Source organism: Corapipo altera, unplaced genomic scaffold (genome assembly GCF_003945725.1).
Source record: "Corapipo altera isolate COAL_440 unplaced genomic scaffold, ASM394572v1 1b, whole genome shotgun sequence".
Taxonomy (NCBI): domain Eukaryota; kingdom Metazoa; phylum Chordata; class Aves; order Passeriformes; family Pipridae; genus Corapipo; species Corapipo altera.
Window position 1 is genome coordinate 17,050,132 of NW_020884881.1, and position 25,531 is coordinate 17,075,662.

Sequence of the window (25,531 nt, forward strand, 5' to 3'; positions counted from 1 at the left end):
CGGTGCGGCGCGGGCTCGACCGGTGCGGCGCCGGGGCTCAGGCGGCGCCGCGGTCGGCCCCGCGGCCGTGAGGGGAGCAGCGGGCGGGGGCCTCGGCGGGGCGGGGGAGGTGGAGGCGGCGACCGGGCCGGGCGGGCCCATGTCGGCACCGGGCACAGGTACGGGGGGAGCCGCGGGCGAGGGGGGCGAGGGCAGGGCGGCCCCGCGGTGTGTGTGGGGAGCGTGGCCCTGGGGAGGCGTTGGGACGGCGCAGGGGCCTGGCGGGGCCGCGGGAAGGGGGGTCCCGGGGGTGCCCCGGGGCCGGGGCGGGGGGGTCGAGGCGGGGAGCGCTCGGGCGGCGGTGCCTGAGGGCGCGGGGAGAGGGCAGGGCGTGCTGCCGGTGCCAGCCGGGAAGGGCGGTGGGAGGGCTGGGAGCAGGCGTTGGGGTGTGCGGGAGCGAGCGGGGCCGTTCAGTGCCCCGTCTGTGGCCGCCGTTTGCCGGTGGAAGGCGCGTCCCCGCGGGTCTGACAGCGAAACTCTTGAGTCCCGAGACGTGTGGAAGTGAAAGTAAAAGCGCCCGGCTGTTCGCCAGGCCGGGCTGAGGATGGGTCAGTGCCGTGGAGTTGTGTCAGAGAGGATATCGGGAAAAGGTTGTTCGCCCAGAGGGTGGTTGGGCACTGGAACAGGCTCCCCAGGGAAGTGGTCACAGCACTAAGCCTGACAGAGCTCAAGAAGTGTTTGCACAATGCTCTCGGGCACATGGTGAGGTTCTTGGGGCTGTCCTGTGCAGAGCCAGGAGCTGAACTGATGATCCTTGTGGGTCCCTTCCAACTCGGGATATTCCGTGGTTCTGTGACCCTTCTCTACCAGAGCATGGGTTGCTCCTCTCTCTGCACTGTGGTTTCCTGCTCTGCTCCTTGTCTCGTCTTCCAAAACTTGTGGCTGAGTTTATTTTCTCCTCGTTGACCAGGGCATTTTTCTGGTGCATCTTCCTTGTTTTTCTAATGCACCTTCCCTTACTTTAAGAGAACCCTGGTTACATTTCATTCCTTGAAACTTTTAGCTTTCCAGTGGTGTGATAACCAGTGATGGAGGAGTTTGTTGCTCTGTCAGATTTTTCAGCTGGTCAGAAGTGGGGACATCTTGCCTCATATCCCCTCATTTCTTTCATAGGAGAATAGCTGCAAAAGGGACCGTTTGTGTGATCAGTTTTATTTCCAGTGGCAGTAAAAACAGAACGTGAAAAATCTCAATATGTTTAGTTTAATAGAGCTGTATTTCTTCCCCCCATATATATGTTTGCAAGGATTGAGATTCTGGATCATGTTAATGCAGACTGTGAGAACAGACTTTTTATTGACTCGAGAAGATTGATTTGAGGGCCACGGTGTTGGTGTTTATCCTTTATTCTGAATTGTGACTGGGTTAACGATGCTGAATACCTCATATGACTCTGGTTTCCTTGAGAGTAAGTACATAGATGCTTTTTCTTAAATGTTGCTTCTGTATCTCAGGACCTGTTTCTTAAGTTTCTGAGTCCAGTGCATCATGAACCCAGTCCCATTGCTTTTTCAAATTCCAAGAATGCTGTGAAGTTTAAAAAAAAAAGTAGAAATTTAGATACACTAAAAATGTCTTAACCACAAATGAGTTAAGGTGTGTCAAATATTGGAAAATTAATAGAAGTAGTTTTCTCTGAAAAAATAGTGTCTATGGGCACTGAAACTAAGGAATGTCAAAGCATGTGAGTGTCACTACAGAAACGGGCTGCCAAAGGCATGTGGATGTTTGTCTTGTCTCTTTTTTTTCCTCTGTCCTTCCTAATTTTCAGCTGTGAGTGCTGGTTTGTCTGTTGGCTCATGGAGTTCCTGTCATTATTGTGCCTTCTCATCAGTACATCCCTATAAACACGAGGTATTGAATGGAAGTTCTCTTAATGTTTCTGTACCTGAATTTGAACCAAACTGTATCTTCAGCCTAATTCCCTCTGGAAATGAGACCCAGGCGAGGCTGCTGCCTGTCTTGTTTCCACTTGTCCCTGCTTCCCACATCTTTTGAGCCTTTCAGCCAGTTTCAGTCCAACGAGGCAGAAGTTCTGAAGGTCTGAACGTTCCCCAGATCTTGTGATAACTGGCAGCTGAGGGAAAGTAGTGAGGTCTGGCTCACCATTCCTGCCCAGGGAGGGGTGATGGACGTGCTCCCGGGGCAGTTCTGGGGCAGTTCTGCGCCGTCTGTCAGAGGAGGCTCCACGCTGGATCAGCCCGTGGGTCAGGGCTCAGTGTGTGTGTGGCTCGGAGGCAGCGGCCGCTCCGCCTCCTCCTGCCCGCGGGGGTTGGTGTAGGCACAAAGGAGCTGGCAGAGCCATCGGAAAGGTTCGGGAGATAAGGAGCTGTACACGTAGCAGGCAGTGAGAGGAGTATTGGAACACACCTGTTCTGGGATACAGGACAGGAATCTGCTGTAAACAAGATTTTTTGGTCACCAGTGTTCATGGGAAAAAAGTGGATAATACTGCCCTGTGGTTGAAATCATAATGTGCCTGATTATGCCCCATCCCTTTACTTTTTATCCCATCTTCTCTGTTTTGCTTTTATACAAGCGAACGTCCCATACATCTCTAAAGGAGAACTCTGAGTTCCTAACTTTAATAAGAGCTTGAGACCATAATGATTTTGATGGTGACTCTGTTGTTCAAAGTTACACATGTAGGTGGATATTTTGTTCTGTGGTGGGTTTTTTGGGGTTTTTTGTTTGTTTTTTCCCAAATTGTAATTGAATTACCCTACTGGCAATAGGTGGGGGGGAAAAGATAAAAGCTGGAGGAGTACTGGAATTCTGACGTACTTTTCCAGCATTTCTTTAATCATAAACAATCTTTTTCTCAAAATGTTTTTCTTTTAAACTTAGCTCCCAATTTAGTAGCTTTCAGAATCTAATGCTTTCTCTTTTTAAAATGAATGTGTTACTCTATTGTTTTTTTTCATTTAATTGGAGAGACTCATGCATTGTTCTGTCTCACCTACTAGTGAGATATTACGTTGATGTTTAAATGCTGAAAGCTTTCCTTGCAAACCCCTTTTGTTGAAAATGGTGGGAGGGATAATTTAGCTGTCTCAAAATGATGGAAATTCCAATGTGGATTTATAGTGAGAAAAAATTCAGATAGTTATTGTTGATTTTAAAACAGGATGTGTAGAAGATTTTCATCTCCCAGGTGGAGCTGTGAGGAACAGGTCCCACTTGCCTGGCCTGCAGAAATAGAAAAATTAGTTCAGACTTTAATACAAAGAGGTTTAGGGGGCTGTTTAGTTGTTTGGGTTTTGTTGACCCCTTCTCTCTCAGGTTAAGTACTGATTTCACAATAACACTGTTTTAAGACGATGTAGTTCAGTGTTTTTGAAATCCAAGTAGTTCTGAGATCTTGAGATGTGAAATCTTTTAGTTGTAGGACATGTGTTAGGGAGCCAAATTTGCTGGTGCTCGTTTAAGCAATGCTGATTTGATTTCCATAAATCACTGTCAGAGACATTTCTTCTTTGGTGCTGTTGCCAATTGCTGTCAAACAGGCGAAGTCCTGAATAGGTTCCCAGTTGGTAAGTTGTCACTGCCCATATCTGAATACACTGTGAACTTTTGCAAACATTTTTTTGTTTAGAAGACCTGGACAAGCACCTTAAATATTGTAACACAGAGTTCCATATGGGTGGGATAGTCAGTATGTGAATCTGTCATCTTATTGTCTGGGAGGTGGGGGAGGAAATGTGAAATACTTACTTAGAAACAGAGATTTTCTTTAGTGTGGTGTCTTACTTATAAATATATTTCACAATAGTTAAAAATAATACTAGAAGCACCCTGCATTAGATTGGCATGCAAGTGTCTCATCATCCACTCTGAGTAGATGCAGGAAATCTGTGAATTTAGCACGTTTTCATCATCCAGCCAGAGTTAAATGTCAGAAAGGCAAAAGTAGGGGTGTCAGCTGGGAATCAAACTGGTGTTACTGCTAAAAGCAGTGATGGTTCTTCAGAAGGGATCACGTGCAGTGGTGTCCCATCAGTCCCACCCATATATGCATTTAACATGAAGAGTGTGAACATGTGAAAACTCTTTTTTGTTTTAAGAGATCAACGTAGCATGAAGTAGATAAAGCTTAGGTGGTTCTGATTTTCTCTTGTGGTCCTGTTTGGCCCATCTGATCCTGCCATGAGTCAGCAGAATGCCCTTCATTAGGGACAGCTGCATCTGTAGTACCAGGAGTTACCCATCAGGGTGAAGAAGGTGAGTCTTCCCCCTCTATTTGGTACTTACAAAACCACATCTGGACACCATATCCAGGTCTGGATTCTCTGTTCCCAAGGAAGGCACTGACATACTGGAGTGCCACCAAGAACATCAGGAGGCTGGAGGACATGATAGGTTAAGAGAAACAGAGGGAACTCGAGGATTTCTTGATCTGTGTGAATAAAAGGGGAAATCTTATTGTCTTAAAACAGTCTAACAGCAGAAGATAGAGAAGATGGAGCTGGCTTCTTCTCAAAGCTGCACTGGGATAGGATGAGAAGAGGCAGAATCAGGACAAGGCATAGCAAATTCCAGGGAAAGCTTTTTCACAGTGTGGTTATTCAGGTGCTGACAGAGGGGCCCAGAAGGGACCCTTGCATCTCTGTCAATGGAGATACTAAAACCTTAGGTAGCCAATTCCTTGATCTGATTGGACTTGCCTGGAGAAGAGGGATGAAGGCTGAACTAGGTGCCCTCCACAGTTTCCTTCTGATCAAAATGATTCTGGGATTTTTACCCTTTGGTGTTCAGTATATGTTACCTCTTGTATCTTCAGCCAAGTGAAACCAAAGCTTAGAGGGCTGGAAACCCCGAAGAGGCTAAAGCTCCTACAAAATGTTGGTTGAGTAGAAGGAGAGAGGAACTTGAATAACTCTTGATAATTGCAGCCTTTCTGATATTATTTCCATTTGTTCTGCTGACAGGGAGGTTTGTGTGTCTAGCATAGTCAGCACAGCTCACTCTGCAGCTGCTACTTGTGCAGCTTGAGTGTTGGAAAAGAGTCCTGGAGATGGCTGAGGAAATCTTGGGAAGGGTGAGGAAAGAAGGAAGCAAGTGGATGCCTTTCCAGTGCCAGGCATTGGAGCAGGTTGGCTGGAGGGGTTGTGCAGTTTCCTTCCTTGGCAGTTTTCAAGGCTGGAGCTCAAAGCAGTCCTGCTTTGAGCAGGAGGTTCAGCTACTTGAGGTCCCATCAAACCTGCATTATCCTAGGATCCTAAGCAGTGGAAGGGGGAGTATTCTTACGAGATGTGTAGAAGGGTCAGTGAGGTGCAGGTGCATGCTGATGAATCAAATACTTAATTATTTTTAAGTTGGGGATACTTTGCTTTCATCAGTTGTGTTGGTTTTGTAGTTTTTTTTCAGATGGGCTTCAGTATGTATTCCAAGATCTTGTATTTCTTGGGTTGTAGAAACTTGAGGTGCTTTTACTGTATGCTGAAGACAGCTTTGCAGTACAACACTCTTACAAACTGGTTAGCTTTTACCTCTTAGGTTCATTCTGTAGTTCAAGAAAACTTAAACCTTTATTCTGATGAGTCAGGCATTTGTGAGTTAATTGAATATGGGTAGGCTGTGAAAAATGACTAAAATATCAACAGCAATTTAAAAGTCCTTTTCCTGTGATTCTGCAGGTTTGCCTGGGTAACACGATGCCAGCTGAGCGCAAAAAGCCACCAAATATGGAAGAAAAGGAATCTCAGCTAAATAATAAAGAATTTAGTGAAAGGAGACCAGTGAGCACCAGGGATAAGCCAAAAGAAGATGTCAAGGTTGGCATGAAGAGAGAGACTTTAAAGGTTCCTGAAGATAAAAAGAAGAAAATGGAAGAGGATAAAAGAAAGAAGGAAGACAAGGAGCGGAAGAAAAAAGAAGAGGATAAAGTAAAGGCAGAAGAGGAACAAAAGAAGAAAGAGGAAGAAGAAAAAAAGAAACTTGAAGAAGAGGAGAAAAAGAAACAAGAGGAGGAAGAGAAGAAGAAACAAGAAGAAGCAGCTGCTCAACTAAAGTAAGTGGTCTTATAATGGTTTAATTGTGCCAAATGCTGTAGTTCTGCTACCAGGATTGTGGGCAGAGTTATAAAAGATGAACTGTTTGAGTTACTTTTAAGTTGCCTGTAGTGTTTTAAGTTTTATGTGGCTGGCTGAGTATGCTTTATGACTTCTACATAATTTTGAGTTTTCACTTGTAACCTCTGTTATTTTAGTCTCTAATATGGAGCTTTGTTAGTGTTCTGCATGTGCTGACCATGTAATGCACAGTTATGCTTGAACAAATGCCATGGTTTAACCCCAGTTGGCAACTCAGCCCCACACAGCCCCTCACTCCCATCAGCAGGATGGAGAAGGGCATCAGAAGAGTAAAAATAAGAAAACTTGTGGGCTGACATAAAGACAGTTCAATAGATAAAGGAAAAGCTGTGTGCTCAAGCAAAGCAAAACAGGGAGTTCATTCCCCACTTCCCCTGGGCAGGCAGGTGTTCAGCCATCCCCAGGACAGCAGGGCTCCATCAAATGTCACAGTGACTTGGGAAGACAAGCTCCATCACTCTGAACATCCCTCCCCCTCCTTCTTCCCCAGATTTATATGTGGAGTTGTATGGTCTGGGATGTATCCCTTGGGTCAGTTGGGCTCATCTGTCCCAGCTGTGTCCCCTCCCTACTCCTTGCACACCCCCAGCCTCCTCGCTGGTGGGGTGGGGTGAGGAAAAGGCCTTGACTGTGTGTAAGCCCTGCCCAGCAGTAATGAAAACATCCCTGTGTTATCCACACTGATTCCAGCACAAATCCAAACCAGCCCATCAGGCCACTGGGAAGAAAATTAATTCTGTCCCAGCCCAAACCAGCACAATACAGAGGCAGTTTCTTTTAAGATGGAGAGCTGTTAGCACCATAAATTTTGGAATACGTACTACAACAGGTCTGCAGACCATAACAGGAGCAAATCTGCTCTGAGGAGTGACTGTCATTTCTTTCAATCAAACACAGACAACTGATACCTGGATGGCAAACTCAGAATGTAACCTGGCAGTTTAATATGTGATATTACCAAGAGAGTGTTTTTTAATATGTTATCCAAGGGTACTGCTGTGTTAAAATGGCATCATTAGACTAATAAAGCTCAGATTCTGGATATTCTTATGTCTGTTAAATGTCACTTTTAAGAGTGAGGCAATGTGATAGCCAAATTCTAGCTGGGACAGATATATTTCACCTATTTAAAATTTTCTGTGTAATTTCAGTAGTCTGGGAATAAAAGATTTCCCTGAACTGTGTAATACAGTGACATGTTGAAAGGCTGTTGTGTTCTTTTGTAAGAACTCCATCTCCAGTTGGAGTAAATGGAGTTCTGTGTTTATATTTTTGAAGTCTGTTTGGATTAATATGTTCTGCCTAGAAGTACTTAAAAATTTATTTTTTTTTTTGCAACAAATAGTATTTGCCTTTTGCATTACAAAAATTAAACAGAATCTATAAAGCAGATGCTTCAGCTGTCTAGGATTAACTTGGTAAATATTTAAGAAGAGAGTATTAAAGGGAAATTTTTAGAACTGCTGAAGGGTTTCCAGCTATGACCTTTTTCCCTTTGAACTGATAACCTGCAAGCAACAAACTACTTTGTCCTGTAACAAAAATGACTAACTGTTATGTCTCTTAGGGAAAAAGAGGAAGCACATCAGCTCCATCAGGAGGCTTGGGAGCGCCACCAGGCAAGGAAAGAGCTCCGCAGCAAGAACCAGAACGCCCCGGACAACCGTCCCGAGGAGAACTTCTTCAGCAGGCTGGACTCCAGCCTGAAGAAGAACACAGCTTTTGTTAAGAAGCTAAAAACCATCACAGAGCAACAAAGGGACTCCTTGTCCCATGACTTTAATAGCCTGAATTTAAGCAAATACATTGCAGAAGCAGTGGCTTCTATTGTGGAGGCCAAGCTGAAAATCTCGGATGTGAACTGCGCCGTGCACTTGTGCTCCCTCTTCCACCAGCGATACGCTGATTTTGCTCCTTCCTTACTTCAGGCTTGGAAAAAACATTTTGAGGCGAGGAAAGAAGAGAAGACTCCCAACATCACCAAGTTAAGAACTGACCTGCGTTTCATTGCAGAATTGACAATAGTTGGGATTTTCACTGACAAGGAAGGTCTGTCTCTAATCTATGAGCAGCTTAAAAACATTATTAATGCCGACCGGGAATCCCACACCCACGTGTCTGTGGTTATCAGCTTCTGCCGGCACTGTGGAGATGACATTGCTGGTTTGGTACCCAGGAAAGTAAAAACTGTGGCAGAGAAGTTTAACTTGAGCTTTCCTCCTAGTGAGATAATTAGCCCAGAGAAACAACAGCCCTTCCAGAATTTGTTGAAGGAGTACTTTACGTCTTTGACCAAACACCTGAAAAGGGACCACAGGGAGCTACAAAATATTGAAAGACAAAACAGGTGACACTTGAATGTTGTTTTTTATTTATGAATTAAAAAATAGCTCATTTATGAAATGCCTAGATTTGTTGCAGTATTTATAAACAAAGTATGTTGCAGTCAATGTGTAGAAGATAAGTGTGCTCTGCGTTGTATCTAAAAAACTAAATTTGATCTGAATACTTAAAAAGCAAAGACTAAACAGACTCTTCAAATATCTTCAAAGAAAAGGCAGGTTGACCTTTAGCTTTAATTCTCTTTATTTCCTTATCAGTGTGAGAGCAATGCTGCTTTCCCAGCTGGTACTGTCCTTTTCCAGTTGGCACAATCTGATTTTTCCCTTTCCACCCACATGTATCTAATGGAGCATATGCCACAATGGCTTGGCTTGTTTACTTTTTTAGTGTACCAACATGGAGGACAAATTAGTTTACATTAACAAGGTATCCATTACACTTCAAGGTGAGCAAATTATGTAGGATTATATTAAAATAGAGGGTATAGACAATTTGATTCAAATCCTCTTAGATATCTGTGTATAATACTAATATTGCAGGGTATGATTATACACACCTTTGGGATCTGAATAATGTTTTTCTACAATGTTCACATTGTTTAATAATTGTTTTCTTTAAGGCATCCTGAGTTCTCACTATTGGAGCCAGCCTAAACTCAGCTGCTGGTCTTAAAACAGAGTCATTCTTAAATCCTTTTGGAAGCACAGAAATGAACATGTTACTGGGTGTAGACACAGGTTTCAGCTAAAAGGCTGGACATCAGTCCAGAGTTGTATGTGTGGCTGGAATACATCAAAATTTCGTGTTCCCCAACCAAGGATCAGTTGTGCCTGATGGATTTTGTGCTGCAGTCCTGTCTGGTCTCAGTCAAACAGGTGTTGGATTTCACAGGAGTATAAACTGACTTTTGAGGGACTGTTGTTTCTACAAGTACCTTATTAGTTTAAAGTGAGTTATCAACTTAGTTGGTTTTTTTTTTAAGGTAATGAATATGAACCTTTATCCTTTCAATTGTAATTGGTTCTGGGTGGCATTTCAATGAGTGGGTTTTGTACAGCCTGCATGATAGGAAATAAAGGGAAAAAAGTTTCCAAGAGGTATAAAGTATGTTAAGAAACCAAGAAGAAGAAGGATTGTGAGTGATCTGAGAGAGGGAAATATACTTTAATATTTACTTGTACAACTGGATAAAAGAGACTGGATAGAGCCCTGAGCAGCCTGGTCTGATCTCATCACTGAGCCTGCTTTGAGAAGATCAGACAAGGGACCTCTTTATGCTCCTCCTCATCTGAATTATCCCTGGGGACATGGGTGCAAAGCTTTGTTTTGGGGAAGGAATGTGAAGAACTATCATTTATCACTGGATTAAGAGAACTCTGTTATTTATCCCTCTGAACTTTAAGGTGTTTATTTTAACTTCTTAGTAAAAGTTCTGTTAAAGAAACAAGCCATCAAAAAATTTTCCTACCAAATTTTATTCACTGACAGCATGTCAGTAAAAGAGATTCTTGGCTTTTGCACACTATGGAAATGCAAGTGAGGGAAGGACAGAAATTTGCCTAGTAAGAAGTCTGTGAATACTTCCTAAGCTGTGGATTTTGGGAGAGTGATTGTGCAGTTGGTTGGTTGCTTGCTTTTGTATTTTTTTTCTGTGGATAGGTGTGGGGTTTTTGGGATATTTTTGTTTGATTGTTGGATTTATTTATTTTTTTTAACAACTAATAATCCTATTGGATAACACAGTTCTCCATGTAATAAAAATCTGGTCCATTTTGCTGATAGCAGCAGGTTTTATTCATACTTTTGTTCCAGAATCAATGAAGTGAACAGGGAGTGAACTGTTCCCTCTTGTGTCATATGTTTAGTTTATGACATTTTGTCAGGTAAATAACTCATAATTTTTTCTGTGTCAGGAGAGTGACTGTGAAATAACTCAACCTGTGCAGATTGGTTGAGTTAATTGAAAATTAATATCCTAAATTAACAGTGCATTAGTCCTGTGTTATCTGCAAATCATTTAGGTAAAATTAAAGCATTATTATATACAGGGGTTTCTGGATAATTGGATGATTAGGAAAACTACCTCGTGTTATGCTCTGACAGTAGAACCTGGTGGTCTTTTGGTTACACAGCTGAGCACAGCTAAACTTGTCAGGCTGTGTCATTGGAAGGAAACAGCTTCATTTCCAAATTCTGGAGAGAGTTTTCAAAAATGAGTTAGATGTGGAAGAAACTTCTTTGGTCTAAATTAAGGATGTTTTTAAGCTGTGCTGAACTTGCCTTGTGGTGCTGTGAAGAGACATGAAGTAAGACAAGTGCTGTGTGCTGTGCTTTTAATTGTATTCAGAACAGAATTGTGCTTTTTAAAGTTTGCTTCGTGTGCTAGAGCTTCCTTGAATTTGTTAACACTTGTCTTCTGGGAACTGAAAATGAGAACTGAAACTCTTGTACTGTTGTTACAGCACTTTGCTTTTTTGCTTTTTTTTTTTTTAATAATAGCACAGAGCTTCAGTGCTCGTGTTTGTAAGGCTGCTGGTGTATTTTAAACTTAAAATATGTACATAATGGACAGCTGTCTCCATGGAAAAGCTGTGAGTTGGCACTTAACGTGTTTCCCGAATCCAAACTGAACTACTGCACTTCAGAAATTGTCAGTGGTTATTTAATTTGTTAATTTTTCTTGCTCTACTTTGCAGGAGCAGGTAATACATTTTTATATCGGTGTCAGAGGGACATGAAGTAGAACTTTAGCCAGCATTGCTGCTTCTTGCCCTCTGGCCAGACACCTGTGTCCAGTTTGGGCTCTGAGCAGGTCTAAGGGATTTTGTTGCTCGCCCTGTGAGTGTGTTGTGTACAGAGATGACTTTTGTTTTACAATTAAGCTGCAAATGGAAAAAAGCCAAGACTGATATCCCTCAACTTATGTTGCTTAAACTATTTTAGAATTTTTATGCCACAAAATATTTATCTTTTGGCAGGACTGTGACTGTAATACCTATTGCTTGATAAGAGCCTAATGGTAATGGGATCATGCAAATGATGATGCAATGACACAACCTGCTTCAGGAATTGTGGCATTTGCACCTTTTTTCAGACTTCTGATGCTTTCATGTCAGGGCAGGGGGCCTTGTCAGTGGTTCCAGCTGGTTAGTCCAGTGTTGTTAACATTGTTCAAGCTACTGTAAAACAAATTGGAATCAGCTTCCCTTTGGAAGTCCATGTTTGATCTGAGCCCATTTGGATCTTGGCTGTAGTTGGCCCCAAACAGCTCATCTGGCCCAAAGTGTTCCTTGCTGGTAGAGAACTGACTGTGCCTGGTCCTTGTGAGAACTGCTCCTGCAGAGGGGATGAATGGATCATTCCAGATGGGAAAAGGCACTCCTCAGGAGCCAGAGTTCTGGATAAACTAGAACAGTGCTCATGAGCAACCAGCTTATTCTGAGTTAACCCAAAATCAAGGATGACAGGATCAGACTTTTGTGGCAAGCTTTGGACTAGCAGAGATCAGTATATTTGGTTAAATTACTGAATGTTCTTGGTGTTTTTGGTCAAAATATCAAGATGGTCTTAATTGTAGTTTGGTAAGAAAATAGAGTTTTACTGTTCTGCCTGTTCTCCTGAAACTGCTTTTTGGTGCACTTGTGAGCAGTGACTGTTCCTTCAAAAGCAAGCTGCTTTTGACAACAGATCTCAGTTTTCAAAATGAAAATTAAAACATGTATGAATAGTTTCATAAAAGAAAACAAAGAGCAACTGTGAAAAAAAAAGGAATGGAACTGCTCTTAGTTTGGACCAATAGTCTTGAAATAACTTGGTTTGTTGGAAACTCAATGGGCTGCTTTTAACATGCAATTTTTTTTGAGCCTGCTGGTGGTAAAAGCCCATGTAATCATTTAAGCAATGTGGAAATGGATTGTTGCAGGTGCAAAGCAGTTTTTATCCAACTTTCATGTAAGTTGAATGTTCTAATTTAATACATAGTGCAGGACTGTCACAGCATAATCATGGCAAACAGTAAGTTGGCCTTTTCTGTTTGGCCCTTGCAGGTTCTGGGCTGTACCATCCTCAGTGGGATTGAAGTTGGAAATTCAGCGTGGTTCGGAAAAATAACAGCATTGCTCAAATTTTTGCAATTGCAGTCTAAACTGGAATTCTCACAGTTCCCTTGACCCCAGAGCAGGTTAACTTTGCTCAGAGCAATTCACAGTGGTTCAAATACACTCTAAGGAAAAAGGTTGTCTTACTGTAACTTTGATTTTTGTAGGCGCATCCTCCACTCCAAGGGGGAGCTGAGTGAGGATCGACACAAGCAATATGAGGAATTTGCAATGTCATATCAGAAGCTGTTGGCAAATTCTCAGTCTCTGGCTGATCTTCTGGATGAAAACATGCCTGACCTTCCCCAGGAGAAACCAACACCCGAGGGTAAACCAGGTTCTAAAGAAGTAAACAGAAGCTGGGCTGGGCTTGGGTGTGGTGGGGAAACCAAGCAAACCTTCTCACTGATGGGTTGTTTCTGCTGGTTTTGTTTCATTTGGGCTTTCCCCATGAAGGATATCCGTGAATGAATAATACTTCATTTTTTAATTCAAGTGATTAAGCCTAACATGAAACCATAACTATTATATATGCTGTGTGTGGTTATGGTAACTTAAGTAATATCTCTTTAGATTTGTTTCAGGTAAAACAGTAATAAATGGAAAATGAAAAATGTTTTTAACCTGGTCCTTTCCATTTAATATCATGCAGTTTTTAATATTTAAAAACTGTTAGAGTTTTAAAAGCTGATATTGTTCAAAAATAGGCCTGAAGTCTATTTTGGGCCATGATGTTATGAGCAGGAACATATTGTTAAGCCAGATAAGTGATAGGTGTGGCTGTCTGACCTCCTGAGCACCAGTGCAGCTTTTAGCTGACACTGCTGTTCAGTGCCTTTAAAATTTGAGATTGAGATGTTGAAATCCTGAGTGTATCTTCTGCCTCAAGTGATCTTGAGCTTAAAAAAGCTGTGTTCCTTGAATGCCTTTCAATTTAAAATGACTCCTTTAAAACTTCATTCTTAAAATTCAGTGGGGTGCAGTTCTTCATACTCAAAGTGATTACTTTTATTGCTAATGACATTAAGTCTGTTATAACTTTCCTTTCTAATACCACATAATGTGCTGCTTGATTTTACTTGATTTGACTTTCACTCTGATGCCATCTCCATTTTCAATCAAAATCCAATTTACTATTTTAAGATAACGTCGTGATATATCTGATATTAAGATGGAATTGTTAAAAACAGGTTAAAGTATACAATGCAATATTTAGGTGAAAACAGTGGTAGTAGTAAACAGATTAACATTTCTATGTGTATTTTTTTTATCTTTAAGGAACCTTCCTGTAGAAGATCATAAATCTGTGTAAATAATTTTCTAATGGTTTCACTGTTTTTGCAGAACATGGGCCTGGTATTGATATTTTCACACCAGGAAAGCCTGGAGAATATGACCTGGAGGGGGGTATCTGGGAAGATGAAGATGCCAGAAACTTCTATGAGAATCTCATTGACTTGAAGGCTTTTGTGCCAGCAATTTTGTTCAAAGATAATGAAAAATATTCCCAGAACAAGGATTCCAGCAAAGATGAATCAAGAGGTAGGGTGCTTAGATGAGTATTTATTTGAACATATCTTGCCCAACAGCTGTACAAATTTGATGGAAGTAATGAGGCTCTGATGGAATATTTTGTGGTGATCAGGACAGTTCACTGGTTTGGATCAATTTTAGGGAATAAACTTTGTGGAATAGGGATTAGATCTGGGCATGGTATTTAAGGAAGAAAAAAAGTAAATGCATTTTAATATGGATATAATTTTAAATTTAAAATAATTGGAGATAAACCAGTGTGTGTAAACACTGACTTTTCTGCAAGAAGCATGAGACTTTTCCTTCTCTGAAAGACATTAGTGTTTATTTTTCCCACTGTTATTTTTTTTTTAGTAAACTGTTAATGGGAGCTGACTTTGTTGGTATAAAATTGCAGTAGATTAGTAGGCCTGGGTGGTTCTTCTGACTCAACCCTCTGTTCACAGCCAGGCATTGGCCTTAGTTATCTTTAGTTATAATGGGATAAAAATCACTGGCTCAAAGTAGAACAGAAGGTGTGTGTTTGGATAGTTCTGAAATTTTCTTAAGAGAATCTTCCCCAGGGAGGCTGGAGTCTCTATCTTAAGATATTTTTCAAAACAACTGGAAAAATACCTGAGAAATCTGATGTGAATAGTGTTCATCTACTTTGAGCAGAAGGTTGAACTGGAGACCTCACTAAAGTCCACTCCAGACTAATTTTGTCTGTGTTCTAAACAGGTTGTTTGTTTTGTGAGTCTGTATTTCCAAATGATGTGTGCACTGCTTAGTTGTCACATTTTTCTTTGAAAAGTTTAAGTATTTTAATAAGGTTACTTGCCTTGATTTTTTTTTGTTTGTTTTATGGAGAATAATCTACAAATAAATGCTTGAAGGAGACTTGAAAGAATAGCAAAATACTCGAGGTGCTAATCTCTAGGAAAAATGTTCTATCTTCTATGTGTTGTGGTCAAAGAAAAATATTAGTTAGTCCTTTCTGAATCTTTATCTAGGGAGTTATAGATGGTTTTCAAGGAAAATATGGTGTTTCTTTGGCCTCCTGCATAGCACGTTATCTCTTCAACACCTTCCTCTGGTTCTGCTTTTTGCTTTCTTCTTCATCTGTCTAAAACACTTTCTGTTTACTTTGCTTCATCAGTTTTGTTACCAGGTCAGTTATGAAAAATATGCAGTGAAAACACGAAATTAGTATTTGTGTGTTTGAAACTGGCTCTTTTTGCATAATGTTGGTGACACTCATTTACTAAAGGATGCTGTTTTTCTGTCTGACCTCCCCAGTATGCAAGTTGGGGTTTTTTTGGCTTCACTTTCCATGAGATGGCCTGGCAATCCTTGACAGATCCAATGAGAGAAATGTTGGAGCTTTCAGGTGGATGGGTAAAGCTGTGTGAAGGATATCAAACCACTGAGACCTAAGAGATGAGACAATAGTCTCAAGAGATAGATATTCTTTGCCCATTTCTTTTTAACAAGATTAAGACACTAAAGAGGTTTAGGTTTATCAGCATCATTATTCTTGCATTCTTATCATGCCTGTGCATATTTAGCAGTATAATGTTTTTGCTTAACTTTTAAAACAGATTCAAAAGATGCCAAAGATAATAAAGAAGCACCTGGGAGTGAAGATCTGGAGTTGGAGCTGGAGAATCTGGATATTAATGATGATCCACTGGAGTTGGACTGTGGAGATGAGGCAGAAGATCTTACAAAGAAGCTTCTTGATGAGCAAGGTAAAAAAAGTCGGTTTTAAGGATTCTTTTTCTTCCTGATTTGTTGGTTTTTTTTCGAGCTTGATGGTTTTTACTTTTTGGATTTGTAGAGTGCATTCAGGAAGAATGATTGCTTTATTTATTTATTATTTATGAGACTTGGTAAATAGAAACTGCTAGGATTGTGGTCAAAAATGCTTTTGTAACAGGTCATTCAGATGAAAAGTATTATAAACAGATGTATGCAGTGAAAGGTACTGATTCCTTCATACAGCTTTTAAAAATAATCAAATGTAAAGGCAGTTGCCTGAGAAGTGACTACAGAGAGGTTTGTAGACTTCAGTGCATAAATGATTTTTCTCATCCAATGCTTAAGCTTCTAACAAAATATTTTATGGTTTTGACTTCTCTTGAAATCTAAGATTCAGCTCTGTCTTGTTAACTGATAAAGATTTTTCTTATGATGGTAGATGTTTACATAGTGGGATTTAAGAATTCTAACCTCTAATTACTTGCAAAGGGCTGCAAATGGACCCTCTGAAAATCTGGCTGTGGTAGTTTTACTGGGGGAAACAGCAGCACAATGTTTCTTAAGACTTTTTTCTTATGAATTACAGGTTTTCTTTTAGTAGTACTGAATAGGAAGAAAAGAAGAAAAATCATAGAGGAGCAAGTGAGGTGGTTTTTTTTGAGCCCAGTTTGTAAGGCACATCAGGTTTGCTGCTTTGGGTTGCCAAGGACCAGTGGAGATGATTTTCTTTCATTTCTGAAACAGGAAACTTGTCGTAAGTCTAAAATGTGGGGGAAAAAAAGAATCACATCTAGAGTCACTGGCTAGAGGTTCTGTGGCTTAAAACTGAAAATCCTACCTGATCTAGTGAATTTATAATTTAATCATCATAGAATGGTTTGGGTTGGAAAGGACCTTGGGGATCATCTAGTTCCAACCTCGTGCCATGGGCAGGGACACCTTCCACTACATCTGATCATCTTCCTCTGGACTCTCTCCAGCAGGTCCATGTTGTTCTTACATTGGGGGCTGGAAGCCTCCAGCATGTTGAACACACCACACAGCTTGGTGTCCTTGGCAAAATTCCATAGGGTGCAGTCAATCCCACTCTCCCAGAAAGAGTTAAACAGCACTGGTCCCAGTCCCAGCCCCTGAGGAATGCCAGTTGTCACTGGTTTCCATTTGGATGCTGTGAAAGAGCAGATATTTTAAAAATATCTAAAAATATTAAGAAATATTTTGTGGACTTGTGGGACTGGCTTCTGAACACGTTCCTCAGTGAGGCTTTGATTCAACAGGATGTTTAAGATGAGTTTGCAGAGAAGGGGGATCCAGCCAACAGTTTGCCCCCAGTGTTGGTTTGTACCATCTGACCATGAGGGGTCCTGCATGATCAAATTCCTTAAGGAAACTCACCCCTCAGAGGAGGAGCTGCCAGCATTGCAAAGGCACTTCTCTTACCTCCACTGTGTGGGTGATACTGTACAAAGGAGACTGAAGCTTTCAGGCAGAGTTTCTAGGAGAGAGCCCCCTGGAAGGTTCTAGTTCTGTAAAAATTAAGATGTTAACAGGAAGGTAGTCAGGGCTTTCTCAGAAAGTGTGTAGGGAGAACGGAGGGCAAGTAACTGTTGCCAAAGTTCTCCAACTGTTGTTTGGTACCAGATGTTGCAGGAAATGACTTCAGGAAGTCTTTATTGTCTTCTGGTGCTTTTTCGGTTCTGATGTATGAAAATTGCAGGGTTGCCTGCATTTCTGATTAAATGTAAAGATGTTTGAAAAGAAAAAATACTGCTTTGAATTTCTACGGTGATCATACTGCTTTATTTGTTTTTCACTCAGGTACACTGTTACAGATAGTCTAACCATAATTGTTTAACATTACTACTTGTAGTAAAGTTTTTAAAAGGGTTAATGCCATTTTAAAATGTGGTCATGATGAAAGACTGGAAAGCAAAAGGATCAGTGTGAAAAGCAAGAAATTAACTAATTTTTTACATGAAATGCGTACTGTGTTCTTTACTTTAGTGAAGGGAGCCCTGACCAGTTTAATTTCTTGTCAGTGTAAAGTTCTTAATTTTCTGTCTGAAGTCCCAGACTTGCTTCAGGTACTGCACAAGAGCCTTTCTACTTGGAAAGGATCCACATACTGTTATCAGAAGATAGAATGTGAGAATATCTGTAGTTCTGCAGTGGAGGAGAGGACAGTGAAAGAAGAGATATATTTGGGAAATTGTTGAAATTTAATATGATAGCAGGACCTCTGGAAAGATTGTCTGGAAAAGTGACTGAATTATCAGAGACTTTTTTTTTAATTTATTTCAAGGCCATTGAGCCAGTTTCAGTAGAATACTGAGGTGAGACAACTAATTACTGTAAGGGAAAAGGAAGGAGACAGGAAGGTAGAGCTATATATATTTAAATAGAAAAAGACATTAAACCAAGATTTACAAATTGCTGTGTTTGGGCTGTTGCATGTTAGTGAACTCTAAATATATGAGTGAGAGAGTCAGGGTTCCATTAAACGTGTAAAACTTCATGAACCTCTTTTGTCTGAGCATCTGGAACATCTTCCTTTTCTTCTTTTTACTCCTTCCTTAATGAACTCTTGTCTCTTGTTCTTCCAACTTGTAGTTCCTGTGCAAGAGGGGAGGAGATGTCTCTGCTTTGATCTCTAGCACCTTCAGCACTGGGTGGCTGGCAGAGCTGGCAGTGTTCCTTGGAGGAATTCATAGGGTTTCTCTACCTAAGCTCAGCCCCTGCCCCCAGCAGGTTCCAAAAACAGGAGAGAAAGTCCTACAAGTAGCAACTTTATCTCTTCCTTGCAATAACTTGAAAAAGGAACTTGAGTCTTGCAGGATAAGGGTTGTTTGTACTGTGTGGCTTGTAAATACAGAGTGACTTCACCAGGTGTTGGGTGTTTTGTAGTTTATTTGGGTGTGGTTTCCACCCCACCATATTCTCTATGAAGTCTGTCTTCATTTTCCTTTCAGATACCTCTGGGTATCCTTGTTACTGCTGAGCATCCCTGAACTGAAACAAACCCAAACTTTCTCAGGAAGCAATGTTCTTTTGTGTTACTTTGGCCAAGGAAACACTTTCCAAGCGTTGATGTTATAACTTGTTGTGTTATAGAGCAAATAAACTTTTTTCTAGGACTCAAAATATGGAAAATCTCTGAAGCATACCACAAATTTTGCAATTAGAAGGGAACTGTAGGGCAGTTGGTGTGGTGAGATCTTCATAGTTGATGTCAGAATTTTGTGTTCACCTTATATCTTATTTTTTTTGAATCTCTGGATGAAGATTTAGCAACTAACCATTACAAATGCACTGTGTTTGGGGAATATGATGGTAAATCCTTATATCTAGTTGCTTAAAGATGTCTGCTGCTTGTTTACTTATTCCTTTAGAACAAGAGGATGAGGAAGCCAGTACTGGATCTCATTTAAAACTGATAGTAGATGCTTTTCTTCAGCAGCTTCCAAATTGTGTCAACAGAGACCTCATAGACAAGGTACAGTCATAGTTTTAATTTTTTCCACTCTTAAAAGCCATAATGCTGGATCATATAGACCAGAAATAAAGATTTGAAGCTTTGGAATCTGTCAGCAACTGGATTAAATTTTAATCAGTCTGTATTCCTGTCCCTGGACATGTTTTCTAACTGTGTCAGTTCAATACAAAACTGAAGGTTTTATGGTTGTTTTTAAAACAGCTGCCTGTAGTAGGAATAGCTCTGTAAAAGCCACTTTTGAAAAGCATTTTCTACTGCTTTAAATAAAACCCACTCCATTAAAGGTGAAGTACTGCATTGACCTTTCTCTTTATAGGCAGCAATGGATTTTTGCATGAATATGAACACAAAAGCCAACAGAAGAAAACTTGTACGAGCACTTTTCATAGTTCCTAGACAAAGGTAAGAGCTGAAGCTGGATCCATCCATTCATTATTTAACTTATGTATGGATTTTTTAAAACCAATGTATATTCCAAGTTACATTTGCTTAGTCCACTTATGGAATGGCTTACCTTGGAGCACAAAAGGAATATTTAGGGTCAGTGATCAATGAATTCACCACAATATTTTGCCCAAAGTTAACATTTTTTCTTAGTTAATTTATTTTTTTTCTCTGGTACTTGGTGTTTATAACAGATCATTTCAACACTTTTAACCATGAAAACAACAGCAAAACCCACCTCCTACCAGAAAGGGAGGATATATTTCATTCAGGTCAAGTTGCACTTTTCAGTGTGGATAGTTAGAGCACAGTGTGCTTAAGGGAGGAGGATTTCTTGTGATATGTTAATTCTGATACAGCACATAGCCTTTATAACAGCCTTGTGTCTGCTGGAACAGCCAGTTCTAGGCCAGCCACTTTGAGCCTCATTTGTCCATGTACATCAGTCCAGGCAGAGTTTTTGCTGTTACTCCTTGTCTCTCCTTGTGTAAGTGGGTTTCCTGCACTTACAGGAAGAGCCTTTCTTCCAAAAATGGTTGGGAATAGTAAAAGAAACATTGAATTAATTGGAAGAATAATACATTTCTCTGTTCTCTGGTAAACTTGGGCCTTAAATAGGTGAAATAATGAGGAAGTCACTTTTCTTGCTCCACCTTGCCCCATTTCTCAGGATAAGTTGTTTGATGCTGCTTTTAGTTTGAAGTGTTTCATGATCATCTTGGAATTCCTATTAGAGTTCCCACTGCTTTGATTCCATTCCCTTTTAACACTGGGGGTGAAAACATATCTTCAGTGTGTTTTGTCTCAACGTGTGTAGCTTTGAATAAACAGACTTTGGTGTTTGGTTTTCCTTACAGTTAATCACTGCTTGCACTGTGCTTTCAACCTTAATTCGAGCCTATTTCTACATCCCATCTGTAATAAGCATCTGCTGTGCTAATAAATAACCCTTAGCTGTGTCAAACCAGTGGTTTGTTTGCTGACTGGAACCATTAACCTGACTCTACATTAAAATTCGTTTTTGCAGTTAGAAGTGCATGTAATCTTTCATTCTCTTCCGTATTCTTGCCCCTTTAAATTATGGGTTTGACACCTGAGTCTTTGGAGACTTTGACAGAGGCCTGATTGTACCTGAAATATGAATTACTGATAGAGGAGACAGGCAGTTAAGTATCTTCTGTATTAGGTGTAAAAAGGTGCTCTTCAGCCCAAATTTTAGTTGCAGAAGTAACATTTCTGTTTCTCAACCTGCTGGTATTCATGAAATACATCAAAACACAAGGTGAGAAGAACTTCTTTTTCACAGCCTAGAACATCTACAACAGTGTAAATCAGCAGGACCACTTAGACTTTTGTCTTCAGCTCTCCCATAATAGAGATTTTTCCACGTTTGCAAAATGGAAGCAGCTTGTTTGTGGTCTGTGAGCATAGTGTGATGTTTGTACCACAGCCCTGTATTTCTTCCTGAGGGTGTAGATTCTGGCTTACTCAAACTGATCGTTAACTGGTGGAACCTCTTTGAAAATCCATTATTTTCTTTGCATAAGTGTGCAGGTGATAATGACCTGGAGGAGCTTGTAGGCATTGTGCACAGCAAAAGGAGGTACTTTCAAACAGGGACAGCATAATGGCTTGTAAATTGAGCAGTGTGATTTCACAGGTGGCGTGAAAGCAGAAGTTAAATTCCCAATATATTGTACTATTCAAAAAGTGTCTGTGATCAGTCTGTGATGTGAACACAGTTAAGTTCCTAGAAACCTATTTAGTGTCTGCATTGCCACTGATTTGTTGTCTTCGCAGTGGTAGTTCCATTATCCTACAAATTTCTTTTAAAAATAATAATTTGAAAGGATTAACTTTTCTGTAGGAGCTCAGTAGACCCGAATAGATGGTGGGGTTGGCTCGAGGGGCTGCCACCTTCATGACAGTTTTGGTCTCTAATAGTTGGGAAATATTCACATTCCATGTACAATTCCTTTTTAGTACCTTTTCCTGCTGTCTGCTCTGAGACCTACTGGACTAGTGAATACTGGAGCTTCCAGCTGTAAGATCTGAAGTTCAGTTGTATGTATCTGCCTGCATTAGTGATCCAGTCTCTGGGCTCCTTAGCAGGAGAAGCAGGATGTTGACTGAGATGCTTGTTCTGAACCACAAGCAGTTGCAATGTAAATACCAGCAGCTGAACTGCCCACAGATGGAGAGGATTTGAAAGGGCCATCTATCCTAATATTTAAGTTACTGTACTACTCTAGTTGATAAAGGAGCAGCTCTGCTGTCTGTCTTGAAATCAACATTTATAATCCTTTTTGCTGTAGAAAACTCCCTGTATTCTGTAGCACACTGCTTGGAGGCTTTGTGTGCTGTGCATAACAGTGCTTGTGCTCTGGGTACCTCTTCACTGAGCCATGGGGGTATGTCTTGTCTTTCCATTATTGTTGTTCCATACTAGTTTTCACTAATTCCAGGTATTTCTACAATATCTCCCCAGGATACCGTGGGAGAAGAAAGCTTTATTATGGTTGTGTTTTTGAGGAGGGCTTTTTGTGAAAGGTTCAAAGGAACAGTGTCCTTGTAGGATGCAGATAAAGCAGTGTGTTTTCCAGAAGCATTTAGTTTCCAAGAGTATTAGATAATGCTGTCTAAGTCTGCCTGTTTTGTTGGTAGCCATAATGAGATATTTCAGTAACAGAATAAAATTCTGTTTCTTCCCTTGAGATCACTTTTGGGAAATGTGCAGACATGACACTTTTACCAAGAAAGGGTAGAAGTGGTTTTATGTTTGAGGAGCAATGCAGGCACTGTGAAATCAGTCATTATGTCGTGTTGCCAGGGAGCTTTCCTGCTCCCCCTAGGGCTGGATAGATTGGGACAAACCAGGATTCTTCAAGACAGAAAACTTAATTTAATAAAAAAGACCATTTCTTCCTCAACTCACTGTAGATCAGTGTTAAAATACACCATCTTTACCCTGCTCTCTTGAGTAGTGATGAATGGGTCACATTTACATTTTCAGCTGTGATTTGAACCTTCAACCCAACAGAACAGAAAGCCTTTGAAAAAGATTTTTCAATGCTAGCATCCAAGTGGCTTTCAGATTTGCACTGGAGGATTGATTTAAAATTAAATATTAGCCTTTTAATTCAGTCAGTGAATTTAATGCAGGCAGTGAGTTAACCCATACAGCTCACAGCCTTAGGGCTTTTATGTGTAATTCTTTGCTGTCTAACTGAATTATCTTCCTGTACAGGTACACATAATTATTTAGTTTTAGCTGCATGCTACAATTTTAATTTTTTTAACTTCAGAAAGAGAAGTTTGAAATCTCTTTTTAGGCCTTAAATTCTAAACTATTCTACACATATGCTAAGCAGTAAATAGAAGCTGTGCTGGCTTCTGATATTTTTTGCCTTTCCAATCTATGGTGATCTGGGAAAGTTACAAGTTTGCTGACCAAGAGATCAGTTGTTCCTGTGGAAATTTTTAGCATTCTTGTTGATTGTTCTGAATTCAGAAGTTAACTGCTTCTTAAGGATTAAGGATTAAATACTTCTGCACATTTTAACTCACAAGTTGTAAACCTCCTGTGCATCTCCCTTCTTACTGCTCTTCATTCTGAGAATTCTCAGTGGCAAGGTCCTTTGTGTCCAGTTGAACTCACCAGTGTCTCAGTGGCCTGTCCCACCTGAGGATAAAATTCAGGGAGTTCAGAGTTTATGCCAAGGCAGAGAAATAAAAAGCACTTCTCTGGTAGCATTCCCATTCCACAGCATCCTTCTCTTCACATGGAACAGTGTGGGTGGCACTTTGTACCTGTTCAGGCCCTGTGAATATACTGCTTTTGTCTGCATTATGATTATGCTGGTGAGGCAGGAGTTCTTACTCCAGTGTTTCGTTCTTTAAGCTCTGTCCAAAAATCCCAGAAATGAAGAAATGTACAAAACACCCCTTTATTCTTTCTGGGTATAAAATTTTGGATGCATCCATTTTAGAGAGATTGTTATTAGGACTTTAATTGAGAAAAGTTTTGGTGTAGGTTGTTTTTTGTTTGTTTTGTTTAAATAAAGTAATACTTGAAATTCTACAAAGAAGACAGGCTCTTAGATATTTCACTGGAGTGCACTTCATGTGATCCTGAGATCCAGAGCTGACTGGATTTCAGTCCAAGGTATGTGGTTAAAATGACAGTGGTCAGAAATAGTGGTTTTTTACCACGGTGATATATATTTGGGGTGCTTAACACAGACTTCAGAGACTAATTGACTCAACCCTGATGCCAGATCTTGCTTCGTAATGTACCAGAGCAGGAAGAGAAAGCAATACTGTGGTGGGGTTTTTTTTAGCTGATTTCTTCCTCTTTTCTCGAGAGGAAGAAACGTTTTTGGAGAAAACAAAGCACTGCAGGTACCAGTAGATGGTGCCACTGATACTGCGATGTCTCCACTGCTGAAAGCAAACTTTGGTCTCCTGTGAGGGGGAACTGATTCAATCCCTGATTGCCAATGTCAGAGTCATTGACCCAAGGCTTTACTTTATTATATTTCACCTATTTAGAAATGCCTGGTCTTACTGTGGTTCCCCATGAAGAGACCTTTTGTGTCCTGTGAGGGAATAACAACAATGTGCTCTAAGACTTTAATTTTCCCCTGGGTATGTTCAGTTTACAGAGATGAAATTATTGGCTCTCAGCAGGCAGGTACTGGTTCAGATCAGAACAAAACTTTCTGGTATTTATCTTAAAAAAGATGCCAAACAGAAATCCCCTCAGTTAGAATACACCCCCTCAGTTCAACCACAGTTTTAGCTTTTGTATCTGTGTGTGAAGTAATGAGACTTTCACTTCTTTCTGAGTTAATGACTAAATGCTTAATAGCATGTATGGTAGTAATTTGCTGTGGGTATTCAGCCTTGAACTAGCTTGAAAAATGTAAATACTGCTTCAGTTATTGATTAACAAAAGAGATAAAAACTGTTAAATAGGTAACTGAGGTACCTGCAATGTTTCACCAGGAGTTCCATGTGTTATCAGGGGGCTGCTCAGCTATGCCTCTTTCAGAGAGTATATTCTGATGCTTCTAATCCACAATTTAATACCTCACTATCTCCTTTTCTGTGACACAGAGTTAGAAAGGTGAAGGGAGGCAGTCATGGGTGCTTTGTTTTGGGGTTTTGGTCTTGATGCTTTTCCAATTTTACTTTGTGCCAGCACAAGTTCTGTGTATCAGCTGTGCTTTTGGATTTTTTTGTCAGCGTTTTTTTTCTTTTTCTTTTCCTTTCCTTAGCAGTAGGGAGAGCCTTAATCCTTCATAAAGTGTAAACTCAAGATCCATTTCTCCCTTACAGGCAATTTCTTACTTGAAGCATGAAAATCTAGGACGTTTCTCTCCACTGAAAAACTTAGGCTTCTTCTACAGTTCATCTGTTTACTGCATTAACTTAGCAAGCTGAAAATAAACCAAAACTACTTCCTTCAGCTTGTTAAATGATATTAGGAGGCCTCAGAGTGCAGTGGGTTTCTCTGCATGTAAAAGGGATGTGTGCACACAGCATAAATGGTTTATATAAATGTGCAAAGGAAATGGCTATGAAGGCATGTAATCAAGGAGGGAGAAAGGAAAGTGAGGGAAGTTCTATAGAAAACTTGGAAATATTACCATTTGTGGGAGTACTAGATGAAATTTTGGGTAAAGGGTGGCCACATCACATCTGCTGAGCTTTGTTTTGTGTTAATAACTACTACATTAATTTTGAAG

General features: G+C 40.5%; 1 protein-coding gene across 2 annotated transcripts in view; it reads left to right on the forward strand.

The window, feature by feature from the left end:
* The first annotated feature begins 94 nt into the window (after positions 1–94).
* Positions 95–25,531, forward strand: part of UPF2 (UPF2, regulator of nonsense mediated mRNA decay) — a 48,371-nt gene continuing 22,934 nt past the window's right edge. The window contains exons 1-8 of one of the 2 annotated variants that reach the window (XM_027639546.1): positions 95–158; positions 5,676–6,049; positions 7,699–8,478; positions 12,739–12,899; positions 13,916–14,113; positions 15,685–15,834; positions 19,234–19,337; positions 19,654–19,739. In XM_027639546.1, coding sequence (XP_027495347.1) covers positions 5,694–6,049; positions 7,699–8,478; positions 12,739–12,899; positions 13,916–14,113; positions 15,685–15,834; positions 19,234–19,337; positions 19,654–19,739 — 1,835 coding nt within the window. In that variant the 5' untranslated portion in view covers positions 95–158; positions 5,676–5,693. Of the gene's footprint in view, positions 159–458; positions 588–5,675; positions 6,050–7,698; positions 8,479–12,738; positions 12,900–13,915; positions 14,114–15,684; positions 15,835–19,233; positions 19,338–19,653; positions 19,740–25,531 lie in introns of those variants that run through there. The other variant, XM_027639547.1, reaches the window with a different exon arrangement.